The sequence below is a fragment of the Convolutriloba macropyga genome, chromosome 5, assembly GCF_964194025.1.
Source record: "Convolutriloba macropyga chromosome 5, txConMacr16.3, whole genome shotgun sequence".
Classification (NCBI taxonomy): domain Eukaryota; kingdom Metazoa; phylum Xenacoelomorpha; order Acoela; family Convolutidae; genus Convolutriloba; species Convolutriloba macropyga.
In genome coordinates, this window is record NC_134472.1 from 16,282,252 (window position 1) to 16,310,101 (window position 27,850).

Genomic DNA, 27,850 nt, shown 5'->3' on the forward strand with positions numbered 1-27,850 from the left:
GTGCGCTTGGTTTTAGTAATATTTTTTTTCCAGGAAAGTTATGAATAGTTAGGCGAGAAGTGATAAATATTGTATGGAAATAATTGACAGCTAAAAGGACGTAGGTATTAGTAGAAGTATATGGGTGCTGCGATAATCAAAATCTTTGCGTGTGAAAACTTTAATTGCTTGAAGCGGTGAAAAGAGCATGATGAACAGATCTCTTCGTGCGTCCTCGTCTATTGGCTCGTGTCGATTTCTGATTGGCAACCGACAGCATCGACTGACTTCGACAACAAACATCGCGAATGCTGACAGATCGAGACGACCAAATGCAAATTTACGAAGATGTGGATGTTTGTCGGAGAGCAGAGTTACGGGTATGGTTTTTTTATTCATTGCTTTCAAACAAAATTTGTAGCAGTTAATTGAACATTTCGCGAGTTTTTGAATTTGTGACAAATGTATATTGAGACGCACTTTGACCACAATATTAGTGTGTAAATTTATCAGGAATAGAAACCATTCGGTTTTTATTTTAGCTCATGGGTTTTGTTTGACTCGGCTGCCAGCTGTGAGAATGTGTTCGAGCTCAGGTAACAGTGACGGGGGAGATGCAAATCATAGTCCTTGTTCAACAACTGCGCATAATCAACAGGATGCCACTCAGAATATAAGCAGTGCAAACTCAGGGAACAGTGAGAATGAAGGGCAACTGCTGAGTCAGAGTGACTTGGAAGCAATTGACGTGCAAATTGAAGATGACTTGCAGCTGCATTTGAATGCTGAATGTTAGTTGCCGAAAGTTTTGGTTAACTCTTGGGATCCATCGTGCTTAGTAGGACTGGAGCATGCACCCCTATTAACCGTAAATTATAATAATGTCGGTGCTATTTTCGTCCCCCCCCCCCCCCCTATTCTATTTTGGGGGAACAAACCTATGCGGTTTCAGCTCTTTCAGTTTTTAATAGCCGCAACGCGATAGATGGGGCTATTATTGGCCTTCTTTTGGTTTTTATAATTCAAAGAATTTGGATTGTAGTGTGAAGCTGTCTTTTTTAAGATCTGTTCAAAAAATTTCTTGATTTTTGAAGTGATGATTTTGGTCACGCCGAAACAGAAGTAAGTGGTGCAAAAAAGCGGGTGAATTTGCGGCGTTAAATTTTGGCACTCCAACTTCAAACTAGAGTGAGACAACGGTGTTTGAACTAAAAATTACTTTCTCGATTTTGTTCACATGCTTCACATGCTGCATCTTGACTTGTGATTTTTGCTTATTTCAATTTTTGATCGGATGTTTTTCTTAGTGGTTTTCCCAATCCATTTAGTGTACACTCAAGATCTGGTCTTTGTTTAGTCAATAAATATTCTTTGAATTATATGAGCACTTGTCCTACTAAGTTTTTTTTACAATTTAAAGAATTTAAATTGTATTGGGGCGCTGTCCTAAAAATTTTCACAATTTTTCATGATTTTTGAAATCAAAATGAAGTGATGATTTTGGGCACACCGAAATAGGAAGTTGATCGAAAAAGCGAGTGGTTTTGCGGCGTGAAATTTTTTCCCTTCAGTTTCAACGTAGAGTGAGTCATCGGTGTTCGGACAAAAATTTGCTTTCTCGATTGTTTGTTTTTGTTCAAATGCGGCAATTTTATTTTGGTTTTTACTGTTATCATTTTTTGATCACCTTGTTCTAAGTGGTTTTCCCAATCTATTTATTGTCCATTCGAGCTCTGGTTTTTTTCGTCAATTAAAGTTCTTTGAATTGTAAGTAAGGACTTGTCTTTGCCATGTTGTTTTAGTGGTGGTCACAAGTTTGTGGTCACACGTGACTAAACTCCCCGTCAAAAATGATTTCCTCACTCTGAAATTGATTTTTCTTCACTTTAGTTCAAAGAGATAAGGTGAAGTGAGTGTCCGAGTGGGGTCGATCCTGTGGGGTAGGAGTTTTTTTGCACCCATTAAATTTTTCTAAGGTAGACCCCCTCTTATTTCAATTGCGCTGCCTGTCGTTTGAGATTAATTCATCCAACGTCAGCCGGTTTATGTTCTTTGCTGGGGCATTGTCGGGAATAGGGCTTTGAAGTTCTTCGTATAGTTTACTGTTGTAGACTTTGAGAGTAGCTCAGTTACAACGGGGCTCGTTGCAGTTTCGTTTGCGCTTGTTGGTTTTTGTGCCGGAATCTTGGCTCCGTTTACTGGTGCTCACCACACCCCACTCACTTTTTACGCTGGATTGTAAAAAAAGAAAAACATTGTTAATTCTTTTGAGTATGAACTATAACGAGGCGGCTCGGTAATGTGCGATCGCACATAAGGTTCCGACCCCGCTCATCCACAATTTTGGCATAATTGTCTACCAAATGAAGAACAGATGGAAAAACACAAAAAAAACTGGTGTATGAACGAAAAGATAGCCTCCAAAGCAAATAACTCAGTGAAGTAAAAAATGATGCATTAGATTGATAAGATATATTAAGAAAGCGAGCGAAGAGGAACGGCAAAATCAAACAACAACAAACATTAATTACATCAAAAAATTTATGTCCGTTTTAAAAAAACAAAACTTAATAACAAAGTCAAAATAGCGTTAGATAAAACTGAAAATAAACAAAATAACTTGTAATTCACGAGAAAAAATGGTGATTCACCAGTTCATAATAAAGCTTGGTAACAATTAGACAAAAAGGAACAGAAACTTTAAAGTTAGAAAATTCGCTGAATTTTTTTTTTAAAAAAACAATTAATTTCAAAGTAATGAAAACCATTAGGAATCAACTAAAATATCCCATAGGTTTACAATTACCAATGCTTCTATAGAAGGGAATTAAGAACTCTTGGTATTCAATTTTTTATGCAGTTACAAAAAGAACAACAAATAGACAAACTAAAAATCAATTAAAACTTGCCAGAAAATGCTTCGGAAGCCGTAAAGCCATACTGTGGACCAAAATATGTTCGACTGCACATTCGTCGAACACCCATAATGTATTATGTGGCCGCTCATTAATGAAAATAAGCAACAATTAGACAAAAAAGAAAATGCAAAATTATATAATTCTTGTTTTTCGAAAAAAATTTTTTTCCAAAGACATAAAAGCCATTAATTGCAAAATGAAAAATTTGAATAGGTTCGTCCATTCTTCTAAAGGAAGCCCTTGAGACCTGCAATTATCCAGAATAAGAACGTCAAATATGACAAATCAAAAATTCATTTATTTTGTGAAAAACCCGTGTGGAAGCCAAAAGTCATAACGAGTTCTCTTAAAACATTAGATTTTGTGACACCAATCCCTTTTGAAACATTTTTTGACAAAAATAATGTCATAATTGGCCTGTAATTAACGAGACCAGGTAACAAACAGACAATAAAAGGAACAAAATTGCGAAGTTGAAATGTTTTTTTTTTCATTTTGGAAAACAATTGTTTTCAAAGTCATGAAAGCCATTATCTATCTTCTAATATCAGAACATCGGCTCATCTACTCTTCCAAAAAAGCCAATCAAGCAAACCGGGTCATTGTACAGGAAATTAAATACGACTAAAAAGACAAAGTAAAAACGACAGTTAAAGACAAAAATTAAAAAATTCACTTAAATTCTTCGAGAAAGTGCTATCGAAGCGGTAAAGAACCACAATCTATATCGTTAAAAATTTGAATAATATCAATTGTGCGTTATTTTGAACACGAAAAATGTGATATATGAACTGACAATAACGTGATAATTTGACAAAACTAAAAAACATGAAAAATGGCTAAATACTAAAAATTAAAAAAAATTGTGAAATCTAGTAGTATCAAAGCCAGAACACCATAACTTAAGGCGTAAAACCGCAATAAAGACTAACTTTGAATTCAGCAGAAAGAAGGAGCACTCGTTGATTGCTGACACTAAGCTACAAGTTGACCAAATTAAGAGAAAAATGGAGGCAAAGTTCAATAAGCCATTTTTTATTTAAAAATCAATTATTTTGAAAGTCAAAACGACCATAAGCTTTCAAGCAATCAACTAAATAAATTAATTGCGAGCTAATTGGGAAGCCAATAGGACCTATCACTAGTGAGCTTTGATTTGAAATGTTCTGTTACTTATTTAATATAAAAAAGATCGAATTTTTTTTTATAAAACACCGACTGACGACAATCCGAATTATTTTTGGATTGTAACGGTCCAAGATTGGTACAGAACTAGTCCTGCTAATACTGATTGTCCATTAGGAATATTTAATTTTTGGAATGTCACTGATATAGATATTATGTTAGTTAAAAAATCAAAAATAAATGCTGCGTTTTATTTACAGAGCACTCTCAACAGAAGTTGAAGTGGAATTAGCCCCCTTTCCAATCTACAAAGATTGTGTTAGTGGTGTTTGGGTGTGCACTTCCTGCAAATTTAATCAGAGTGGACTAAAGAAACTTATTTCGTGCTGTTTTTGATGAAAAAGTCTGAATTTTGTGAAATATTTAGCCGGAATTTGTGACCAAAAAAATCAATGAAAATAGCCGACAATATTTTTTGTATTTAAATGTAAAATCAACAACATTTTCTTGAAAAATTTTGTTAAATTTCAAAATTGGCGAAATTTTAGTCAAAAATTCCGATACAAGGTGAATAAAGTCAACGGAATTCACACTATTTTCTCAAAAGTTTAAACCTCGATATCTCCCTGTCAAAAACGAAAATCAAAAAAATTTTTTTTATTCCATATTCTACGCTGGACAAGCTTTCTAATGATACCAGTCTCAACTCTCTATGATGAATATATCGATCAGCCAAAATTGACTGAACAAAAAAAAACCATTTGAGTATATAGTTCCTCCCCCCCCCCCCCCCCCCCCCCCCTCAAGAGGGGTCGGAACAAAAAACAGAACATAGTTTAAAGTCAATGTAATGTTAAGAAGTATAAATGAAACAAACGTCACATATTGTGAAGGTTTAAAATTGTATTAAATTTACAATGTTAAAATATCGACAAATTAAGAGATATGAATTATAATTTTGAGAAAAATTTTTAAAAAATGCTAATTCTACAATTAACATTTTTGAGAAAAGAGAAAAGTTTAAAAAAATGTTAATCATCAAGTTAATTTAATAAATTAAGTTTCATCGCAGCTTGCGTAAGTAGTACAGACAGAAAAGACGTAAATTGATTAATCTATAAAAGTGATAATAATAACTAAGTCATGGAAAGCTACTTATTCCACTGAGAGAGATGTAAGGAGTTTAACGCACAATCTGTTTCTCAAACAACTCTCTAAACCTGTTCAGTCTGTTTAAACATGTTTTCTAAGACGCCACTGAAGCGTACCGTTAAGAAATTTTACAATGGTAACCTTCATTTACTGTCAACCTCAATCTCAGGTTCACGTCAAGTGTCTGAATGTGGACAGCTTTGTTGCGGTTTAGCTTTTTCAGTCTTTTTTTGCAATCACCAGTTCTTAACTCTGTTTGTGTGGCGTTAAAAAGTTTCAGTTTAATTCCTTAAAAACTAATCTACAATGTCAAGATTGAGGATCGATTTAATACATGTTTATGGCTAATTGGGAGCTGGACCTAGTTTGGACTGGGATATGGGTTTAACTGAGATAGGAAGCAGCCAACAGTAATATGGTTGAATTAACTACCTCTGCTGTTTAGTTGAAGCTCTATTTGAAGATACCCACAGTCTGTCAGACATGATTCAGAAATCGGCCGCAACTACTGCATCAAACAGTAACAATAGCAGAGAAGCATGTAGTGACAAAGACTCAACTTCACAAGGAGGTGAACCTGGAGTAACCCATGGATTATCAAAGGGGACTGGCAAGACCCCTGGGTCGAAAAAAGCGTCGGGAGGAGGTAGTGGCGGCGGTGGGAAAAGTAGTCACACCTGTACCCACTGTGGCAGCAATTGCAGCGTTGTTGAAACATTCGTCTGTAAGAAGATTTGGCAGCTTTTTCGTTAATGCCACATCCCCCGCCCACCCCTAGTTTAATTGTAACCCCCAGGCGTACTATTTCAAAACTAATATTGCAAAATTTGTCGAACTTCTGCAAAAGTTTAAATCTAGGTAAACTGGCGGGTATTTTCATTGAGGATTTTTTCCGCGATGCCTGATAACAACTCTCACAGTGTAAACTTCAATTATATTGATCCTTCAAATTGCAAAAAATGCAATAGGTTCTTTCGTAAAAGAAAAGATGAAAACTTTCGAAAAAATTTTGAAGTTCTATTGCTTGTACTTCAGAGCTTATGGTGTCTCGTTTGTCAATTAAATGTTTCAGAACTTCCGGAATTTTTTTTTGAGAATGGTAGAGAAAATTTGGTACTTTGTTCGCAACCCATTCAATTTTTGCTTCAGCTTCTACTCGGTTTGTGAAGTGTGATAACTGCAGCTACTTCTTCGCAGTTCTGTCTGAAGAGGACAAAATGAAACAACAGGAAATTAAGAATGCGAGCAACACAGTCACTGGAGTAAATAACAACGCCAACACTAGTCAACAACAATATAAACATACTGAAGAAAGTCCGCCTCCACCACCTAAGCAGGTGAGTTGATTAAATGTAAATTTTGTTAAATAGAAATGTTAAATACATTTTATGCCTTAAATGCGCGGGGGAGGGAACGATATAATCAGAACGATTAGTGTCAAGTGATTTGCGACAAGTGTCTAAGAAAACTTCGATATTGCTAAGGTTACTGATGACGGGGTCTGGGGGAATTTTTTTGTAATTTATACTTTTGTCGATTTAAAAGCGTTAATATATAGTGTGTTTTACACTGACTGTGTCCTATTAAACCGAAAGCGGCATTTAAATCTTTTATAATACTCTGATCTGTGCAGAAGTCGCTGTCATCGTTATCCAACATGCAACTTATTGCCAAAGCTACTAGCAAAGACGGAAGACTAAACTTACGACACTATCTTGATTATTTCGAGAAGAAAGGTAGAATGCTTGAGATGGAGAGTAATCAATCTATTAAATCCAAAAATAGCAGTAACAAAGAGAACAAAGAAGAAACTAAGTTTAACCGGAAAGGAAAGTCAGTGAAAGGTCAATCTTGGCATGACCAAAGTATCAAATCAAGTCTTGTTCAATAATATCAAGGAAATCTTTATATAATTCATATGGAAAATTTTCTGTAGAATTTTGAGGTACTCGTGCTTGGTCTCGGAACTTAAATCACAAATTACTGTTTTTTAAGAGGAAATGTTGACATATGAGAGACGAAAAAAGGATGGAAACTGGTAGACGGATTTGGCAGGACTTGATTTGGTTGTTTGAGAGGGAAAATGGACCATGCGTTATCCCGAACTGAGTTCAGAAGAAATAGCTTATATCCTGCTACATTTGCACGATCGAGGCAGCAAGTTAAATTGTACGGCAAATTGTTAGCTTCCAATGAAAATCGTTTATGCGTTCACTTCCGTTGCTGAACTCGGTGTTCATTTTTGGTTTTGAATTTTTCGAAAACTCTATCGAAGGAAGTCTGAAGTACTTTTTATAGTCGTATATGTCCTTCTATGGCTCGAAGAAAAGCCTGGATTTTCTACATGTTTTTACGAGCCAATAGCGATTGGTTTTTAGTGTTGCTCTGAAATAAAGTAAACCGCAACTATTTTAGTCTCGTGTGGCCGTTACCTTTGTATGTTCTCAAGGAACTGGACAAACTTTATGCCTGAGGCATCAAATATCTGTGGAATGCTCTTGGAGCTTTACCAATCTAAACAGTAAACCGTGCACGGGAACTGCAGCAACGAAACATTCATTGTATGACGAGCTATTTTTCTGTCCCTCCTGATCCGAGGCCTCGCAAACTAGAAACAAAAATAAGTGATTTTGTAGATAGATAAAAATGTTGCTATTTTTGAAAAACTTACTTTTGAGGTTATAAAATTATTTTCTAAAGTTGAGAAATGAAAACGCTTGCAAAAAAACCATCGCCCTATTAACAGATGGAGAAATAATGAGAGCGTTTGATAACGAAAGACGAATAAAAACTATTCCCTTTATATAGAAGTTGACAGGAACTAGAAAATAAACGCTTATATGTTCGAATTTGAATGCTCTACAACTCTCTCACGAAATTTGTCAGAATTAAACTTATGAGGGATTGTTGCATCAATCAGTTTGTAGCAATTATATTAGTCCTGTTGGTCTTTTTTTATGCAATTTTTCGCTTGACCGATTTTTCGTCTGACCCATTTGACTTTTTGTCCTCAAAACGGGATATACAGGTAGCGCCCAGCCGGCATTAAGTGCTCTTAGAGCCTTTCAGCTCACTAGTCTCCAAGTACGCGATTCACAGCCCCTCTCACTTCACCCCTCACCCCAGCCCCACCCCTGCACATAGTTCAGGCCGTAAGGGCCACGTTCACCCAAAAACATCCTTCCCACATTTGCGCCCACCCTTGTTGCCCCCCCGCTGCGCTCACCTCACGGCCCTTCAATTAAGCTAAAGCTAGGCTCACTATGCCGCGGCTAGCTACTGACGAAGCCAGCCGGTCGTTTGAGCGCAGTTCGCCCGACGTTAGTTAATTATGTTATTCTTTTTTTGATAATTTTTTTTATTGATTCTGTCTTATTTGAAAACGTATTCTGGTAGACTTGGATACATAAAGCACAAACACTTTTCATTTTTCGTGGACTTTTCCTTATCAATTTCCAAAAGTAGCTTCTTTACTCGCGTTTTTAGTTACCGAACGGTATTGGTTTATCTAGATAAGCATTTCCTACTTCTTGAATGGGATAATTTTGGCTATTTGTTTTTAGGTGAAAAATTCCGTCAAAAATGTGTTCAAGCATGTGGCTAACTTAAACTAGTGGTTGATTTCGAACATCTCTGAAACGGTACTCAAAAAATCAAAAGGTCAAATATGATTTGAAGGTCAAATTTGTGGTCTTTTAGTGGCAATCACAATAGAAGTCTATTGCGGTAATATGGCGTTTTTCTCCGAAAATTCAGACTTTTATATATCGCTGTCTTTTTGTAATAGTTTTAATGATGTACAAATTAATGTATCAATGTAGTATCCAGAGCGTCAAAATTTTGATTTCAATCAGCGTTTCGTTTATCAGAAATAACATTCATGTTGACAATTTGTCATATTTTGTCATCAAAGATGATAAAAGCAAAGATTTGAACGACAGCTTTCTCGTAAATGTAATGAAGAGTGGAACTAAGAAAGAGAAGAATAAGCAAAAGCAAAAAATTAACACCAAGAAAGAAAGCAGTGAATGTCCAGTGGACAGTGCGTGGGATGTGGCAGAGAAAGACGGTTTTGAAATATGGATACCAAAGTTAATTCCACCTCCAAAAGAGGTGAATTGATCAAATTTCGGGAATATTGGTACTCATTCTGTAATCAAACTCTCAATGTCGATTTCAAACTCTTTCCTTTTATAAATTCAATACTAAACTGAGCATTCGAAATATTTTAGTTGTAAGTATAGTATAGTGATTTTAATGTTTAGGACAACTATGTTGAATTATAGGAAATAGAATTAATAATCACAATACAAACCCTCTGAGTATATAGTTCCTGTTCGTCTCCTTTGATATGGAGTTGGAACTATTAGATGCCTAAAATTAGTCTCTCCATATCTTTGTTTTCTTTATCGTGGTAAATTTAATACGCAGAACTGAAATTTTACAGGTTTGATATAAATAAATTTTCATAGCACTTTAATCAGCAAATCTTATTGGTAGTGTAGATCTGGCCTGTAGCATAGGTTACGACTTGCAAAAAGTGACTAAAAGTGTCTTAAAAAGTATTAGAGTTCTGAATGAATGGGCAATTCAATGATAAGTCTTAATGATATGAATTAACATTTTCGGGTACATTTAAGTATCTGAAAGGTGTCTGTGGGTGTGCCTACGACTTAATTATCGTAAAAAAGTCTGAGCATGTCTATATAGGGTGGCTATATTGGTGAGAGAAATATATGTTTAGATCTATTCATTTTTGGAGAGGTTTGTGATTGGACAGGACTTCGCCAAGAAGGTGCTGTCGGTGGCCACGTACAACCACTACAAGAGACTAAGACATAATCTCAGTCTCGTCACTCAGAATAACGAGGACTCCACAACTGCAAAGTAAACACTTCAAAATCTCAGATCTGATTCTGCGATTTTTACATTCTTTGTACTTTTTTACATAGCGTTGTTGGTCGAGCATTTGGATGGTTAAATGCCTATTAAACTATTTCTTTTTGATTTGTCGAGTTGTGATGGATCGAACCGAAGCCGATAAAGGGCAAAGTAAAACCCATTAATAACGACATGTCAAAAAGTGTCTTCAAAAAATTCTTAAGGCTAAATGAATGGAAATTCAATGGATAATAAGTCTAAATGATGGGATTCACTGGGCAATAAGTCTGTAATTTGAATGAACAGTTTCGAGTTTATTGATATCGGCTACAAGCTTGAGCGTATTGGATGTTTTACGTTATTGTATGCAGTTTTTTTCAAGTCATAGAGAAATTAGGAAAGCGTTTCTTTAGTATTTCGTGCCTATGAATCTGGAAGCTGAGTGTAGATAAATTGCATTCGCGTTCAAACGAAGTTTGAAGCAATTGTTTACCGTTTTCTAGAATTGCTCGCTTGAGCAATTTGACTTATCGTTAAAAGAAACGGGATAAGCTGTTAAAGCTGTGGGGCATTAATTCGCTATGTAGCTCTCGTAGACTCCTGGTGAGCTGTAAGTGTATGGTATACCGAAACTGCTGAGGAAGCTTCATGGTGTGAATGACAATTTCGAATTTTTTGTAGGTGTTGGGACCGCGCTTTGCTACCCCCCCCCCCTTTGCCTCTGTTACACGGAGAGTTTTAGCTAGCTACAAGCAGGGGTAAAGAAATCCCTCGCCTGTCCTTCGAGAACCATTCTTTCGACAATAGTTGGTAAATAACTCTCCAGCGAAGTTTGTAGCAATTATATTAGTGCGGTGTTATTTTTATGCGATTCTTCGTTCGACCGATTTTTGTCCGACCCTTTCAATTTTACGTCCTCAAAAACAGGATAAACAGTGAGAGCAATTCCACTAGTGCTAGCCGCTTATATTTGTTTTTAGAATTTGATATTGTCGATTTTGAATTGCTCTCCAACAATCTTCGTTGTGTTTAATAGCCGCCTCAGCTTATTAGTCTAATAGTGGTTTTTAGTAGCCGCCCTCATCTTCTCAGCCAGCTATTATAGCGTTCCTAATTTTTACAATTCAAAGAATTTGAATTGTATTGGGGCACTGTCTTTTTTTAAGATCTGTTCACACATTTTCATGATTTTTGAAGTGAAATTGGAGCAGTGTTTTTGGTCACGCCGAAACAGGAAGTGGAGAGAAAAAGCGAGTGGTTTTGCGGCGTGAAATTTTTTCGCTCTAATTCCAAAGTAGAGTGAGAAAACGGTGTTTGAACAAAAATTCGTTTTCTCGCTAGTGGTTTTTTGTTCACATGCGGCAATTTCACTTTGTTTTCTGTTTTTTTTTCCGATTTTGCGGATCGGATTTTCTAAATGGTTTTCACAATCGATTCCAAGTTCATTCTAGGCGTAGTTTTTTGTTTGAACAAAATTTCCATTTCTCGCTAGTGGTTTTGTTCACATACGCCATTTTGACATTGATTTTCTGTTTTTTGATCTATTTTTTTTAAAATGGTGTTCCCAATTCACTCATAGTCCGTTCTAGGTCTAGTTTTTTGTTTAGTAATTGAAAATTCTTAGAATCGTACTTCAGGACTTGTCCTGCTATATTTTTTACTTCTTCGAATAAAAATTTTTCGCTTGACCTTAGTTCACAGCTTGTTCAACATTTTGCGTGAAATCTTTTTGACTTCTCTAGGCTAGCTTCACTCTTTTCTCACTCAGCTGAAAGTGTTTTTAGGCAGCAGTTACTCAGCAAAGCAATTCAAAATGAACAGAGCCAGTATCAAAAAACGAAATCAGAAATAGAAACGGGATAAACCTATAAAGCCCGATTTTATATGCATGTTCCTCGAAATTTGTTCTTAGTTACCATCTCTAATGCTTATTGGTATTGATACTAGCCCCTGTTTGGTCTCATTACGAAACAGGAGTATGTTCACCTCCAAAATGACATCAAAATGGTTCGCACTTTGAAATTATTTGTACAAAAATCATTTTTTTCACTAGTTTTTCTCTTCTTTCAATGCCAATCTTGGTTATGGGAATCAACAGAGGCAATTTTCCGGCAAGCTGCCGGGCGGGTATGTTTATTTATGTCTGCTGATCTGTTTATTGCGATGTATCCTCTGACCATTTTTTCGCGTAAATGTCTTGACTGAGGGAAACTGTATGCTGAGTGGTTTCGTGGCTAATGAAGAAAGCTGATTAGTTTCGTCGGCTAATGAATGCGAAAATTATCATTGCACTGTGTTGGTGTTTTAATGTGCCCGGATGTTGATAATCTTAATTTTCAAGTAATTGCTGGTATTTTGGTTCTTCTTGTACAAAATTTTGTTCTAACCGTACGAACCATTGTTTAAGTACGAACCATTGAAACATTTTGGATTACGCCTGTGTGATATTTTGCAGCAAATTTTTTTTATTTGCAAGACTTCCTCAATGTTATTGTCGTTTAACGTGTGACAATAGTGTCAATCTTGCTTCGTCTAGAATGTAAATCGATGAAGACATGTTCAATAAAGATTAATGTTTTAAGAAGTTTATGCGACATGACTTAATGGGGAATTGTTGGACTGATGTTTTTGTTTGATTCTTTAATTGTGATGAATGACTTTCCTTACTTCAATTCGAGAAGAAAACGTCAACTGAGTTTTTGTCAACTTGATATAAGGTTAAGATTCTTAGGATATTTTCCGTTTACCCTGTTTTTAAATTTTCCCTTTTTCAGTGTGTTTTTTGTAATACTCCAGATCTACGAAGCTATCGAGGCTATTTTCTGTCAATCTGCCAGCTATTTTATTTATTTTTTGGACATCTGAGTGAAAAAGGATGATCGAGCGGTAAAACTTTCGAACGGTACCTAAAATAGTTTTTGTTTACCAAAGCTTAAGGGTTCTGTATGTTTGTTTTTGTTACAAACAAAAAAATAAAAGAAATATACAATTATCATTTCCATATGTGAATTTTTTCTAGATTGAATAAGTCTGTCAAAATTTTTATTTTAGCAACAGTGGTACTGGCGACTCTCTGCCTGAACCAAGTGTGGATTTGAGGAATTCCAGTCAACAGCATTCGTCCCTCCAGCACGCGGTAGAGTTCCATACTATGCCCAATCAGCCTAATGCTACTGGACAGTACATATTTGCACCCAAAGGTCATTATTTAATTCTGTCACAAGCTTCATTAAAACTGAATCGGCGCAACTCAATTCTGCCTTGGCTTTTGTGTATACGGTTCTTATTCATTTTTTTCTGACGGAATATTGAAATTATGTATAATACTTTGAGGCATTGGATCTAATATGTTCCACGCTTAGCGCTGTTTTACCTTAAAAACGGTTGAAAATGGTACAACCCTTGGGCACTATTTTCCTCTCATCGGGTTTTTTCTGACTCGATTGAAATTTTAACTATAGTTATGTTGCTTTGGGGTATTGGATTTAGTGTGTTTAACCCCGGGGGTGTAAAAGTTTTACACACCCACTAATCCTCAGGACTAGATTCCGTGGGCATTATGAACGCGTCCTTAACGGAATTTGCCCAATTATTTCGTCTGACCCTTTTAATTGTACGTCCTCAAAAATGTGATAACATTTTAAGCCCACAGGGCATTAAGACCTCTTAGAGTCTTTCGGCTTACTACTCTCTAAGTATACAATTCATATACTGTTTTGGAGACATAAATTAATGGTGTGAAGACCACTTCTCCTCCGCTCGCCAGTCACTTGGGAGCAATTTGCCTGAAGTTTGTCGGGTATGTTTTTGTTTTTCCTTCAGCGTCATCTCAGGGTTTTTAGTTTTTTCTGGGCAATTTGCATCTGAGTACAAATAATTTGTAACTTTTAATAGAAATTGAAGGAAGTTGTAGCGCAGCTGACGTATTTGGTTGCAATCTGTTCAAACAGAAAACGACAACCAGCTAAAGATTTGCGATTTGACCTGAAGAATCTATTTTTAGACATAACTGGTTTTCACTCCGCAACTGGTCGGCCAATCACAGGTGGATTGCTGCAACTGAATTTTATCCCGACCTCATCTCCCACTAACAGCAATTCTGCGAGCAACAACAGCAAAAAGAAATCAGCCAATCAGAGAGGCTCGGCGGTATTGACCAGTGGAGCGGCGAAGAACACGGGAGAGAATATTAATCTGGAAAAGAGCAATATTTTGTTGCTCGGGCCTACCGGATCGGGTGAGTTCCGACCAGCTATAATATGATCACATTTTACTATAACATAAATAAATTGCCTAGATTGCTCGAACACTCATGAATGTTGAGTTTGGTGTTTTCTCTATGAAATGCTAGTTAAAAATATATCTCAATCACCATTTATAAGAACCTCTTAAGACGTTAGTGATTGACCTCAAGTAAATATTTGGAATAATGCAATCATTTGGTCCTGTGTTTTTATGCAAACGTTTTACTTGTCCGTTTTGACCTTTATCACACCTGAATTCTTGATTTTCGCGTTGATTTGCTCTCATTGTTAATTATAGACAGCTGTTGTTTTTTTTGCGTTCACTAGCTACGTGGCTTTAGCGAGGACTCTTATTAGTCTAATAGTGATTTTTAGTAGCCGCCCTCATCTTCTCAGCCGGCTATTATAGCGCTCCTATTTTTTATTACAATTCAAAGAATTTGAATTGTATTGGGGCGCTGTCTTTTTTTTTAAGATCTGTTCACACATTTTCATGATTTTTGAAGTAAAATTGGAGTGGTGATTTTGGTCACGCCGAAACAGGAAATGGAGCGAAAAAGCGAGTGGTTTTGCGGCGTGAATTTTTTTCGCTCTAATTTTAAAGTAGAGTGAGAAAATGGTGTTTGAACAAAAATTCGGTTTTTCGGTAGTGGTTTTTTGTTCACATGCGGCAATTTCACTCTGATTTTTACTGTTTTTCGATTTTTTGGATCGGATTTTTTTCTTAATGGTTTTCCCAATCCATTCACAGCTCATTCTAGGCCTAGTTTTTTGTTTGAATTGAATTTTCATTTCTCGCTAGTGGTTTTTTTTGTTCACATGCGGCATTTTGACATTGATTTTTTTGTTTTTTTTCTTATTTTTTGATCTGATTTTTTTAAATGGTTTTCTCAATTCACTCATAGTCCATTCTTGGTCTAGTTTTTCTGATTAGTCAATGAAAATTCTTTGAATTGTACTTCAGGACTTGTCCTGCTGTTTTTTCTACTTCGTCGAACAAAAAAATGTTTCGCTTTACCTCATTTTGCCGCTTTTTCAACATTTTGCGTGAAATCTTTTTGACTTCTCTAGGCTAGTTTCTCTCTTCCCTCATTCTGCTAAAAGTGAATTTGAACATCAGTTGCTTATCAAAGCAATTCAAAATGAACAGAGTCAGAGTAAAAAATTGAAGTCAGAAATAGAAACGGGATAAACCCATAAAGCCCAATTTTAGATGCCCGCTATTTGAACGTCGTTCCTATAAGTATTAGTTACCTCTCTCTAATGCTTATTGGTATTGATAATATCCCCTGTAGCCTCTCTCTAAGAAACAGGAGTATGTTCAACTACGAAATGCCATCAAAATAAATCGGACTTAAAAAAAGTTTTTGTACAAAAATCTTTTTTTTAATATCTTCTTTCAATCCCAATCATGCTTATTGGAATCAACGGCGGCAAATTTCCGGCAATCTGTCGGGCATGTTTTGGAATAGTTGTGAGCTGATGTACATCTTTCTATTAATAGCCGCGAAGCGATAGCGGCTATTATTGGGGACATCGTGGTTTATTACAATCCAAAGGATTTGGATTGTATTGGAGTGCTGTCTTTTATTAATAGCCGCACAGCGATAGCTGGGGATTTTATTGGCCTTCTCTTGGGTTGTTACAATTGAAAGAATTTGAATTGTATTGGGGCGCTGTCTTTTTTTAAAGATCTGTTCACACATATTCATGATTTTTGAACTCAAACTGGAGAAGTGATTTTGGTCACGTCGAAACAGGAAGTGAAAAGCGACTGAAAAAGCGAGTGGTTTTTTTCGGCCTGAAATTTTTTTGCTCTAATTTTATAAAAGAAAGCGAATACGGTGTTTGAACAAAAGTTCTCTTTCTCGCTTGTGGTTTTTGTTCGCATGTGGCAATCTCACTTTGGTTTTTACGGTTTTTTCATTTTTTTGGATATTTTTTTTAGAAATGGTTTTCGCAATCCATTCATAGTTCATTCTAGGCCTAGTTTTTCGTTTGAACCAAATTTCCTTTTCTCGCTTTTGGTTTTTTTGTTCACATACGGCATTTTGACATTGGTTTTCTGTTTTTTTCATCTGATTTTTAGAAATGGGTTTTTCCAATTCACTCATAGACCATTCTTGGTCTCGGTTTTTATTTCGCAAATGAAAATTCTTTGAATTGTACGTCAGGACGTGTCCTGCTATGTTTTTTTCTTTTGTCGTCAAAATTTTTGTTACGACCATATGACGTCACAACCACTTTTTTTTATTCATTCCTTCAATTTCAACTTAATTGCGTGCGTGAGGTCCTTTTTCACTCTCAGTGGAGCGAGTTTCTTTGTTCATTCGCGTGATTAAGTTTTTGGTCACTTTTGGCTTACCTATATCTCAAAAATGACTTCCTCTCTCTAAATTTGACTTTTTTAAATTTAATTCGAAGAGATAAGGGCAAGTGAGTGTATGTCACTCTAAATGAAGGTTATTTTCGAGCAGCTAAAAGAAGCAGCAATAAGTTATGCAAATTCATAATCAAAATATAGCGTCTCAGCATTTATAAATTTTTATTAAATGCTGAGACGCTATATTTTGATTATGAATTTGCATAACTTATTGCTGCTTCTTTTAGCTTCGTCTCTTTTACTATCTTTTTGAGATTGCAGATCTACGAAGCTATTGCGGCTATTTTCTGGCTTTATGCCAGCTCCGTTTAAGATCTGTTCACGTTTTTTCGACTTAGTCACAACTGTGAAAAGTCAAATGAGAGTTTTGAGATTTTAGTCTCACTGAAGTACCAAAGGGAACGAAAATAAAGTAGATTTAAGGCGTGATTTTCAATTGGAGGCAGAAATTGGTTTTTGAACAAATTTTCGGTTTTCGAGAGAGAGTTGTTTTTTTTTCACGTGCGTCAATTTGACTTCTGTTTTCAGTTTTTTCCTTGAGTGCTTTTAGTATGATACATATGTGTTCTAATTGCGCCTAGTTGAAATTGCTAGATTTCATCAAGGGTTAGCTGAAACTTTGACCTGAACACTTTTGTCAAATAACATTAAAGAATATTTGATTTTGCCCACTTTCAAAAAATGTTTCTGTTTGTCTCATCACTGAGTATCATCAATGACAGGTCTCATTGGGTGATAACTAATGGTCTGAGTTAATAGCTTATTAGTTTTCATGACTTTGACACTACTTTTTCTCAAAAATTTGATTTTTTGTACTTTTGTAATTTATGTTGTCTTATCGTTTATTCTCATTATTAACAGGCCTCATAGGTTGCTAGTAGGGGTTATTTTGGTCGATTAAATTGTTTCTGTTCAACGCTGATTCCTTCTATGACTTCGACATCAATTGTTTTCAAGAAATATTGCAGAATTTTTGAGTTTTTGTTGTTGACTTTATTATTTTATAGCTTTTTCTCATTATTGACCGTTGGTTGCTAAAAAAGTTTTTCTTTTTGTTTAAAATCTTTTCGATTCATAGCTATTGCTTTCTTTACTTATACACTGCCCGTTTTTTCAAAACTATTAGCGAATTTTTAATTTTTGCAAGTATTTATTGAACTTATTGCTGTCTTATAAGTTAACCTCATTAATGACAGTTTTCATCGATTGATAATGAGAAACAATGGAATTCAGGTAGTTTCATGTCTTCGTAGAAGTCGTTTTTTGATTTTGACCGTGGCTTTAAAAATAGATGATTTTTATAGTCTTGTTTGTTTTTTTTTCTTGTAAAAATTGTTAATCGCCTATGGTGTCAAACGAATTGTTCTCATTGGACTTCTAACACGGCTTATTTTTTGTAATTCTTTAGGTTGTAATTCAGGACTATTCGTCTCTATTGATGATTCTTGCAACCTGACTTCTTGAACTTGACTTTTTCATTTTCAGTGGCTTTTACGGCTTTGCAGTTAAAATTTTTGAGCGTGACGTCATTTGTTCTGCTTTTAGATCAATTGCGTGACTTACCTCACTTAAAAAATGACATATGAAATCACTTAAATTGAACTTAAAATTTTATTTACATTTACTAGTTAAAGTTCAATAATGTGCATCTAAGTAGTGCCAAACGTATATACCCTAATTCTTGAGTATCAGAGTCTTGACTTTTTGATTTCGAATATTATTCTTGAAAAAGCTCTATTAGGGCTTTTTCCTCATAGAGCGTATGTGTCTCATAAAATTGACAGTCCGAATCTAACCCAGAAAGTCTAGTGGTCTATTAAAGAACTGGTGGTCAATCTGTCTATCTTATTTCTTTAGTTGTTTTAGTTCATGGAAGGCCACAAGCGTCTATCGCGGCTATTTTCCAGAAAATTGACGCCTATGTTTTTACTCTTTCAATTGCTATTATAAGAATTTTGCTCTGTAATTTTTCTAACTGAACAGAATTTTCGAACGAAACACTGGCAAACTTGTGAAGCGCGATGGCGTCAATTTACGCTGCAGCTCTCATGGAGCTTCACCGGGCTTTGCGTTTACTGTTCACAGAAACGATTGATGAGTTATAGTTTAATGTTTTAAAGAGAAATTTTGGTATACCATGGCCATTTGAGTCTAGTATCTAAGCATAATCTAGCTTAGATTCATAATCAAAGCATAATCAAAGCAAGCCCCATGCTAGTAATTTGAGAGCTGGCTCAAAGCGTTACTCAAAGCTTTCAGTTTTTAATTTTTTTTTACTTGTTGCTTTTAGAAAGTTATCAAAAATCGAGAAAAAGGAAGGTTGTTCCAGTTTTGTTTTTTTTTACAAATCAGTTTTCTTCGTTTCCTCTGGAAAAAGATGTGACAATCGCTCATATTTTCGTAATAATATGTTTTGCGCTAATTTGGACGTTTTTCTGCTGCTCGGAGTGTTTTTTGGTAACATAGCGATTATCTACCTATTGATTTGTTTTATTCCATTAATTGGGAATTAAAATGCGCCTTTTGCTAGAGTGAATTTTAGGTACCTCAGTTCTGGTGGTATAAATCACTGTTGAGAAGTATTGCAGAAAATAGAGAAACGTTGTATCATCTTTGCTGCCAGTTTTTTCTCAAAATTGCTTCTAAGTTAAAGAAGTTTCCGGGCCCACATTGTTGTGAGATTTTCATTTTTTAGAAGAAAGTTTTTTAAGGTGCATTTGTATTATAGGAATAATTAATTAATAGCCGGCGTCAGCCTCTCAACGGGTATTATTTATGCGCACTCCTTTTTTTAGTTCGCTTTACCTTTTGATCACGTTTTTTGTTTTACATAAGTCACGATTTTCACGGTTGACTTCTGACTTACTCCCTCTCCTTGTTCTTTCAATTTAAATAGTTGCACGCATTGAATTACGCAATGTGGCGAATACTGTCTAAGTCAAAAAAGCAAAATCAAAAGAGACGGGATAAACCGATAATTCACCGGTCATTAAGTCATTGAGATTTAGGTTATCAAATTTCATTAGAGTGTTTGTTAGCTGACATTGGTATGGTAACATTGGTATCATAGAGCATTTGGTTATTAAAGCTCATTAGTGATTGATAGCTGACATTAGTTTTAGGCTTAACAGCTTTCAGTTTAGAAGCTGAATTAATTATAGTTTGAGAAATTAACTGAAAATGAACACCCGAATTAGAACACTTGACACTGAAAACTAATTCAGTGAATTTGTCTCTTCTTTTTTCTTAATCTGTTTCAATCCCGATGTGCATCGAGCGCGTCAACGGCGGCTATTTTCCGGCAATCTGCCGGCTATGTTTTTTTAGAAGAAATAATTTAATGGATATATTTTTTAAAATTATTTGACCGTATTTTGTAAAGTTTTAAGGGGGCTTATGTAGGTAGCTGTTCATTGATGCAGCAGTTATTGTGGCAAAAACTACTCTTTTTTTAGAAAAAGTATCGGAAACTGTTGTGAATTATTGTTTGGGGTCGCAACAAATTGAGATTTATAAAGAAATATTGGACTTTAGCTTTGATGATTTTGTTTTTAATTTCGTTCTCGTGAATTGAATACTATAATGAGTTACACCATTCAAGTTTCTTTAAGTGATTTATCGCCTGTTTTTTGTATTCCAGTTGAACTTCGAATCGTTTTGGGATTTTTTCCCGCTATATATAATAATAATAATATATATATAAACTTAAATGAACAAAAGTTTGTTTTGCTTTACCTCAGTTCACAGCTTGATCAACATTTTACGTGAAATCTTTCTGACTACTCTTGGCTAGTTTCACTCTTCTCTCATTCTGCTCAAAGTGTTTATAATCAGAGTTGCTCAGCAAAGCAATATAGAATCAACAGAGATAATATCGAAAAAAACCATCAGAAGTAGAAACGGTTGAATGTTTGGAAAATCATCATAGAGGGGTATTATGTTGTTGGGAGAAATCATCATAGAGGAGTAAAATGTTGTTTGGTAGTCGGTTACGCAACATTTAGTTTTTTCGACATTTAATGTTTTTGGCAAGTATATAAAGGTGTCTGACTTTAAGAAAATCAAGTGTCTATTGATCACACGTGACTGATCTTTCAAAAAGCGACTTTCACTCCCGATTGCTCAGTTAAAGTGAGAAATCAAACTGAAGGTCAATGAACCTCAATGAACTTCAACCTAAACTGAAACTCTAAAACTCTAATTTTGTTACGATGAATGGATTTATGGAGTGTTGTTTTTGTGGTACGGATTTTTGTCTAGGCTTGGTTAATGTGTTTGTTTGTCTTTTGTTTCGGCTCAAAAAATGTAGTATCCATTGATGAGAAGCTGATTAGAAAAAAGGTATTCTCCCTGAAATTTAGACGGGTCAACAAACGATACAATAATAATTGGCGATGAATACCATATTTCTTGTGCGTAGGTAAAACTCTTTTGGCCCAGACCCTTGCGCGATGTCTGGATGTTCCATTTGCCATTTGTGACTGTACAACTCTGACACAGGCCGGCTACGTTGGAGAGGACATTGAGAGTGTGATTGCGAGACTCCTCGTTGATGCCAATTATGATGTGGACAAGTGTCAACAAGGTATACACTTCAAGCAAGCTACAACTCGAAGCCCCTCCCCGCCTTCACGTGTTGACAATTCTTAGTACTTATACGAGGACAATACACGTCATATCAAGATTTACAAATCAGCACGTGTTTCCGAGTACAAAATTTGCTTGAAAATTTGGGAAATTCTATTTGTAAGATTGCAAGGAATGGTAATTGTCCTTGCATTATTGCAAATAGTTTCGCAAGCTGGTTCACCCGGACGAAGTTTGAAGCAATTATTGAAAACGTGTGCCTTTGTTATGCAAAATTTTGCTTGACCAATTTCTTCTAGAACATTTTTTCGATTTCACTGCTCGAGTGACTTTTTCACGCTTGACTTTTTGATTTGTTTGAGTGATTTGAATTGCTTGCATTCAGAAATTTAGTCTGTTGCTATAATAAAACCGATTGTGAGTGATAATCGTACATAGCCGCTGTATCCTAGAGGTGAATGTTCCTGAATCTCATCAGAGAGGCCACGGGTAAGAAACCCTCCCAGTCAGAACTTTTTGCACCATAAAATGTCTCTAGCCTGTACTTCTTCTAGGTTCCTTGCCTCGCCAGTCGTTCGAGAGGAATTGTCCGACGTTAGTCGGTTTTTTATATTCCCATTTTGTGCTTCTGTGTGCCCAAATATGCAGTTAACCGCTTGCCATATAAAATGAATTTCGAAATTGGTCCTTTTTAATAGCCGCACAGCGATAGCTGGTGCTATTATTGGCCTTCTTTTAGTTTTTTATTTCGTCGTAAAGATTTTTGTTACGACCATATGACGTCATAACCACTTTTTTCCTTCGTTCATGCAATTTCAACTGAATTGCGTGCGTAGCGTTTTTTTTACTCTTAGTGGAGCTAGTTGTGTTGTTCATTCGCGTGATTAAATTTTTGGTCACACGTGACTTACCTCACTCATAAAAATGACTTCCTCACTCTGATATTGACCTTTCTTTGCTTTAATTCAAAGAAATAAGGTGAAATAAGTGCTTGTCACTCTAATTGAATGTTTTTTAAGAGCGGCTAATAGAAACAGCAGTAAGTTATACAGTTTCTTAATCAAAATTTAACATTTCAGCCCTTAATGAAAAGAATAAGTTTCTTTTTTTAGTCTGTCTTTTTACCTTCTTTTTAAGACTACAGATCTATGAAGCTATTGTGACTATTTTCTGGCAATTTGCCAGCTATGTTTTTGTTAATAGGCGCTCTCATCTTCCCAGCCGGCTATTATAGCGGGCCATTTTTTTACAATCCAAAGTATTTGGATTGTATTGGTGCGCTTTTCATAGATCTGTTAATTTTTTCGACTTTTTCATGTCAATGAGATGTCACATTAGTGTGGCTATTCTAGTCAGATGGTAGTTGGTTTGATGCGCGATATTTTTTCAGACTCCATCTAAAGTGGTGACAAAGTGCGAACAAATTTCCGCTTTTTGAGAGCGAATTTTTTCACATGCGTCAATTGGACTTATGTTGAATTGATCTCAAACGAAGTTTGTAGCAATTATATTAGTCCTGTCGGTCTTTTTTATGCGGTTTTTCGTTTGGCCGATTTTTCGTCTGACGCTTTTGACTTTTCGTCCTCAAAAACGGGATAAACAGGTTGCGCCCAGTGGGCATTAAGTGCTCTTAGAGTCTTTCAGCTCTGTTTCAGCTCCAACTTTTTTGGAGACTTATACTTATGGTGTGAAGGGCGGTTCCTAGAGGTTGAGACACACCCCCCCCCCCTGTTGACCCCCACCCCCACTATTGCCTCCACCCCCCACCCCGCTGTTGCCCCCCCCCCCCCAATCAAACCCCTGTGCACCCCCCCCCCCCCGGGGGCTAGCTACTGACAAAATCAACTGCTCGCCGGTCGTTTGAGAGCAATTCGCCCGACGTTAGTCGGATATGTTATTTTTTCTCTTGAGTTCTGGTAGCATCATACATATGTCTTTTAATTTGCAGGTTGTGCGTATATTCAATTACTTAAATTCCCCAACAGGTTGCTGAAGCTTTTTAGGACGTCAAATAAAATGTCAGCGAGCTCTTTTTTCTACCTTTTTTTAAGTATTTGTTTTGTCTCATCACTTAGTATCATTGACAATTTTCATTGGTCGGTAATGAGGCGTTCATTAATCTGGTTGATAGCTAGTGGTCTTCCTGAGGCGGAAACTATATGTTTTCAAAAATTATTAGTGAGTTTTTGAGTTTGCGAGTGTTTGTTGTACTTTTTTTACTTGTTGTTCAATATCGTTAGGGGAAGATAGATAGATTGCTAGGGGTCATTAAATAAGTCAGCTCATTTTTTCCAGTTCCAAGCTACTAATATCTTTGACGTTGGCTCACTTTGTTGTCTCAAATTCGACAGGTTTGATATGTCGCTAGGGATGCTGAATTAAATCGAAATAGTTCTTCCGTTCGCAAATCTTGCTTTATATGACTTATGCGCAGTTCATTTGCAAAGAATTTTTGAGTAGTGCTAGTTTTTGTCCTTTAATTTAGTCTCATTAATGACAGGTTTTTTATCGGTTACCAATGAAGAATAAATGAATCTATTTAGATGTTTGAGTCCCCAAAAATGAAATTTGATTTCTTAGTCATGCATGTTTTGTTGTTTTTCTTGCTGTCTTATCTCTTAGTCTCGCCAACAACCGCTCATAATGGCCTTCTATTTCGGTGTATTTTTGGTCAATTGTTTGGCTCCAACTTTTAGCCAACGTTTTCATTGATCAAGATACTGTTTGCCTTCGATGCCTTGACGCCATGTTGTCCATTTCAGCCATTGTAACTGCTTAAAATTTTTATTGATTTCTAATGTTTTATGGCATGTTGTGGTTGGCGATTCTGGAATGCAGATGTATGGGTTTCTTACTTTGATGTCTGACTTCCAAAAATGTTTTAATTTTGGCCAGATTTTGTTTTGGCCTCTCCTTTGCTTTATATGTCTCCGAATGTCCAACATGGTTGATGTATTGCGTACTCATTCTAACGATGCGTAGAGCCAATTTTTCATGAAGTGTTCTTATTAGCGATTCTGACAACACTGTAGCTTGGAAATTTTTAAGTTTTTGATTTTTGTTCAATTTTTGCGTATATACGGACATGGGCTCTGTTGACTGGACTTGTTAACCTGGTTTGATGATGCTGTAAAAATATTAAATATCAGGTCATGTAATTCAGGACTTAACCTGCTGTTTTTTACCTCGTCGAATAAAAATTTGTTTCGCTTTAACTTAGTTCACAGCTTGGTCATTATTATTGCTTGAAATATGTTGGATTTCTAGGCTAGTTTTTTCTTCTCTAATTCTATTCAAAATGTTTCTTAACAGCGGTTGCTCAGCAGAGTTATCTAAAACGAACAGAGTCAGTAACAAAATTGACATCAAAGATAGAAACTAGATGAACCCGTGAAGCCCGAGTTTGTACGCCCGCTACTTGAACTTTTTTAATTAGTTTTGGTTACCATCTCTAATGAGTTTTGGTATTCGATAGTAGCCCCTGTTTCCTCGATATGAAATAGGATTTTGTCTAACTACAAAATGAAATTTAAAAAAAATTGCACTTGAAAATGTTTTTTTTTACAACATTTAATCTTTTCTGTTTTTTCGGTCCCAATCGGAGTTATGGGAATCGTTTGAATTTGGGCAATCTGCTGGGTATGTTTATTATTGTCTTATGCACTTATTGATCTAGAACGATAGTTCTCTCACAACCCTTTTTATTTGTTGACATGGTTTTGTATGTGTAGGAATAGTGTTTCTGGATGAGGTGGACAAGATCAGCTGTGTTCCCACTGGACATCAAGTGAGGGATGTGGGTGGAGAGGGTGTGCAACAGGGTCTCCTAAAAATACTAGAGGTTTCTTAATGAATACAACTTTTTACAATAAGAAGCAGCAGAAACGCAATTGTATTGAGTAAAGTTAGCAATAGGTAACTGCTTTATACACGAGACGGAGACGTGTAAAAGTTAATATTAATTTTTCTCGAACACAGATTGCAGCAATTAAAATAGTCCTGTTGATTTTATGCTATTTTGCGTCTGGCCGATAAATTTCGAAGTGTTAAGTGCTTTCTAAAGAATTTCATTGCAATTATACTAGTCCTGGGTATTTTCATGCAATTTTTCACATGAACGATTTTTCACTTTTTTGCTTTTTTTATTATAACTTGTGTTTTCTTATTAATAGCCGCGAAGCGATAGCGGCTATTATTGGGGACATCGTGTTTTTTTTTACAATTCAAAGAATTTGAATTGTATTGGGACGCTGTCTTTTTTTAAGATATGTTAACACGTTTTCATGATTAATGAACTCAAATTGGAGTAATGATTTTGGTCACGCCGAAACAGGAAGTGGAGCGAAAAATCGAGTGGTTTTTGCGGCGTGAAATTTTTTCGCTCTAATTTTATAATAGAAAGCGAAAACGGTGTTTGAACGAAAGTTCTATTTCTCGCTTGTGGTTTTTGTTCGCATGTGGCAATTTCACTTTGGTTTTTACAGTTTTTTCAATTTTTTGGATCGGATTTTTTTTTCGAAATGGTTTTCACAATCCATTCATAGTTCATTCTAAGCCTAGTTTTTCGTTTGAACCAAATTTCCTTTTCTCGCTTTTGGTTTTTTGTTCATATGCCGCATATTGACATTAATTTTCTGTTTTTTTTTACTTTTTTGATCTGATTTTTTAGAAATGGTTTTCCCAATTCACTCATAGTCCGTTCTGGGTGCAGTTTTTTGTTAAGTCAATGAAAATTGTTTGAATTGTAAGTCAGGACTTGTCCTGCTATGTTTTTTTTAATTTGCTTAATCGATGATTCTTGCAACCTGACTTCTTGAATTTCACTTTTTCAATTTCTGTGACTTCCGCTTTGCCGTTTAAATTTGTGTGCGTGACGTCATTTGTTCTGCAGTTAGGTCAATAGCGTGACTTACCTCAATCATGAAAATAACTTAAGAAATCACTTAGTGAACTTAAAATTTTATGTACATTTACTAGTTAAAGGTCAATAGTGTGCATCTAAGTAGTGCAAAACGTATATACCCTAATTCTAGAGTATCAGAGTCTTGACTTTTTGATTTCGAATATTATTCTTGAAAAAGCTCTATTAGGGATTTTTCCTCATAGAGCGTATGTGTCTCATAAAATTGACAGTCCGAATCTAACCCAGAAAGTCTAGTTGTCTATTAAAGAACTGATGGTCAATCTGTCGACCTTATTTCTTTAGTTTTTTTCAATTCAAGGAAGGCCACAAGCTTTTATCGCGGCTATTTTCCGGCAATCTTGCGGCTATGTTCATTTAGTATCTTGAGTGACAGGTTCAATCGGTTGCGAATGAGGCATAAATGAACCTAAATAGCGGTTCGATTTCATGGCTTGTAATTTTCTCGACTTTGGTACTAATATAATTGGTTTTAAAGTTTCGCAATTATTTGTTCTTTTTGTTGTCTTATCATTATATATCATCAATGACGGGTCGGATAAGTTGCCAATAAGGATTAATTTAATGGATTTTGTTTTTAGTTCAAATCTAATTCTTTCTATTTTTTGACTATGAATATGTTCAAGAACTATTACTGAGTTTCGCGAGTTTTTTTTTGTTCACCTTGTCTTATCACTTAGTCTCATTAACGACAGGTCTCATACGTTGATAAGCATTCTTAAATCATTTGAATTATTTGTTTCTGTTCATAGCTATTGTCTTCTTTGCCTTGTACGGTGAGCGGTTTTGAAAATGTTAGTGAGTTTTTGCCAGTATCTCAATGAAAGGTCTCATCGGTTGCAAATGGGGATTTATTAGAGAGAAATCATTTCAGTCCGGATTTATGGCTTTCTTTGAGTTTTTCAGTATTTTTTTCCCAAAAAGTAGTGTTTTTGACTTTTCTCGAAAGTTACTTTTTGGTTTTATCACTTTTAGCCTTTATTGTGACAGATTTCACTCTTTTGTTAAAAAGAAGGGATAAGTGATTGTAATTAGTTGCTGGATTTCATACAGTCGTTTTTATGATTGTGAAATTTCTTTTCAAAATTTAGAAATTTATTTTTTAGTCCCAGGTTTTGTTGTTTTTCTTGAGGTCACCTTCTACTGCGGCGTAGTTTGGGCTCTAATTTTTAGCTAAGGTTTAAGGATTTTGGCATGTAGTTATAAGATCATCTTACTTTGACGACACTGACTTTGAAATATATTTTGATTTTGACCAATTTCCATTATTTTTGCCGCTGTTGTGCTTTTTTGTCATTGATTCACACAAGGTTTTTGTAGTTTGTAATCATTCTTAATCTGCGAGTCGATCTTTTCATAAAGTGTGGTTTTTAGCGATTCTTAAAACACTAATTCTTGGAAATAATTTTTCTTGGTTTTCATGGTTTTTTCAATCTTGCGTATAGGTTTTGTCCTGCTATGTTTTTTACTTCATCAAATAAAAGTTCGTTTAGCTTTACCTTAAGTTTTGGTTTTGTTGACTTTGGCACCTTACACTTTGGTTTCGTTGATTAATAGTCGAACAACGATAGTGGGGGCTATTATTGGCCTTTACCTCGGTTTTTTACAATTCAAAGAATTTGAATTGTATTGGGGCGCTGTCTTTTTATGATTTTTGAAG

At 35.6% G+C, this 27,850-nt stretch overlaps 1 protein-coding gene across 3 annotated transcripts in view; it reads left to right on the forward strand.

Moving 5' to 3' along the window:
- LOC142339171 (ATP-dependent clpX-like chaperone, mitochondrial) overlaps nucleotides 1–27,850 on the forward strand; it is a 41,981-nt gene continuing 14,131 nt past the window's right edge. The window contains exons 1-12 of one of the 3 annotated variants that reach the window (XM_075388966.1): nucleotides 1–359; nucleotides 522–770; nucleotides 5,620–5,898; nucleotides 6,324–6,511; nucleotides 6,808–7,039; nucleotides 7,251–7,343; nucleotides 9,088–9,287; nucleotides 9,919–10,061; nucleotides 13,107–13,255; nucleotides 14,059–14,292; nucleotides 21,103–21,267; nucleotides 25,001–25,110. In XM_075388966.1, the coding sequence (XP_075245081.1) occupies nucleotides 188–359; nucleotides 522–770; nucleotides 5,620–5,898; nucleotides 6,324–6,511; nucleotides 6,808–7,039; nucleotides 7,251–7,343; nucleotides 9,088–9,287; nucleotides 9,919–10,061; nucleotides 13,107–13,255; nucleotides 14,059–14,292; nucleotides 21,103–21,267; nucleotides 25,001–25,110 (2,214 nt within the window). In that variant the 5' untranslated portion in view covers nucleotides 1–187. The remainder of the gene's footprint in view (nucleotides 360–521; nucleotides 771–5,619; nucleotides 5,899–6,323; nucleotides 6,512–6,807; nucleotides 7,040–7,250; nucleotides 7,344–9,087; nucleotides 9,288–9,918; nucleotides 10,062–13,106; nucleotides 13,256–14,058; nucleotides 14,293–21,102; nucleotides 21,268–25,000; nucleotides 25,111–27,850) is intronic. The other 2 variants (XM_075388967.1, XM_075388968.1) reach the window with 2 other exon arrangements.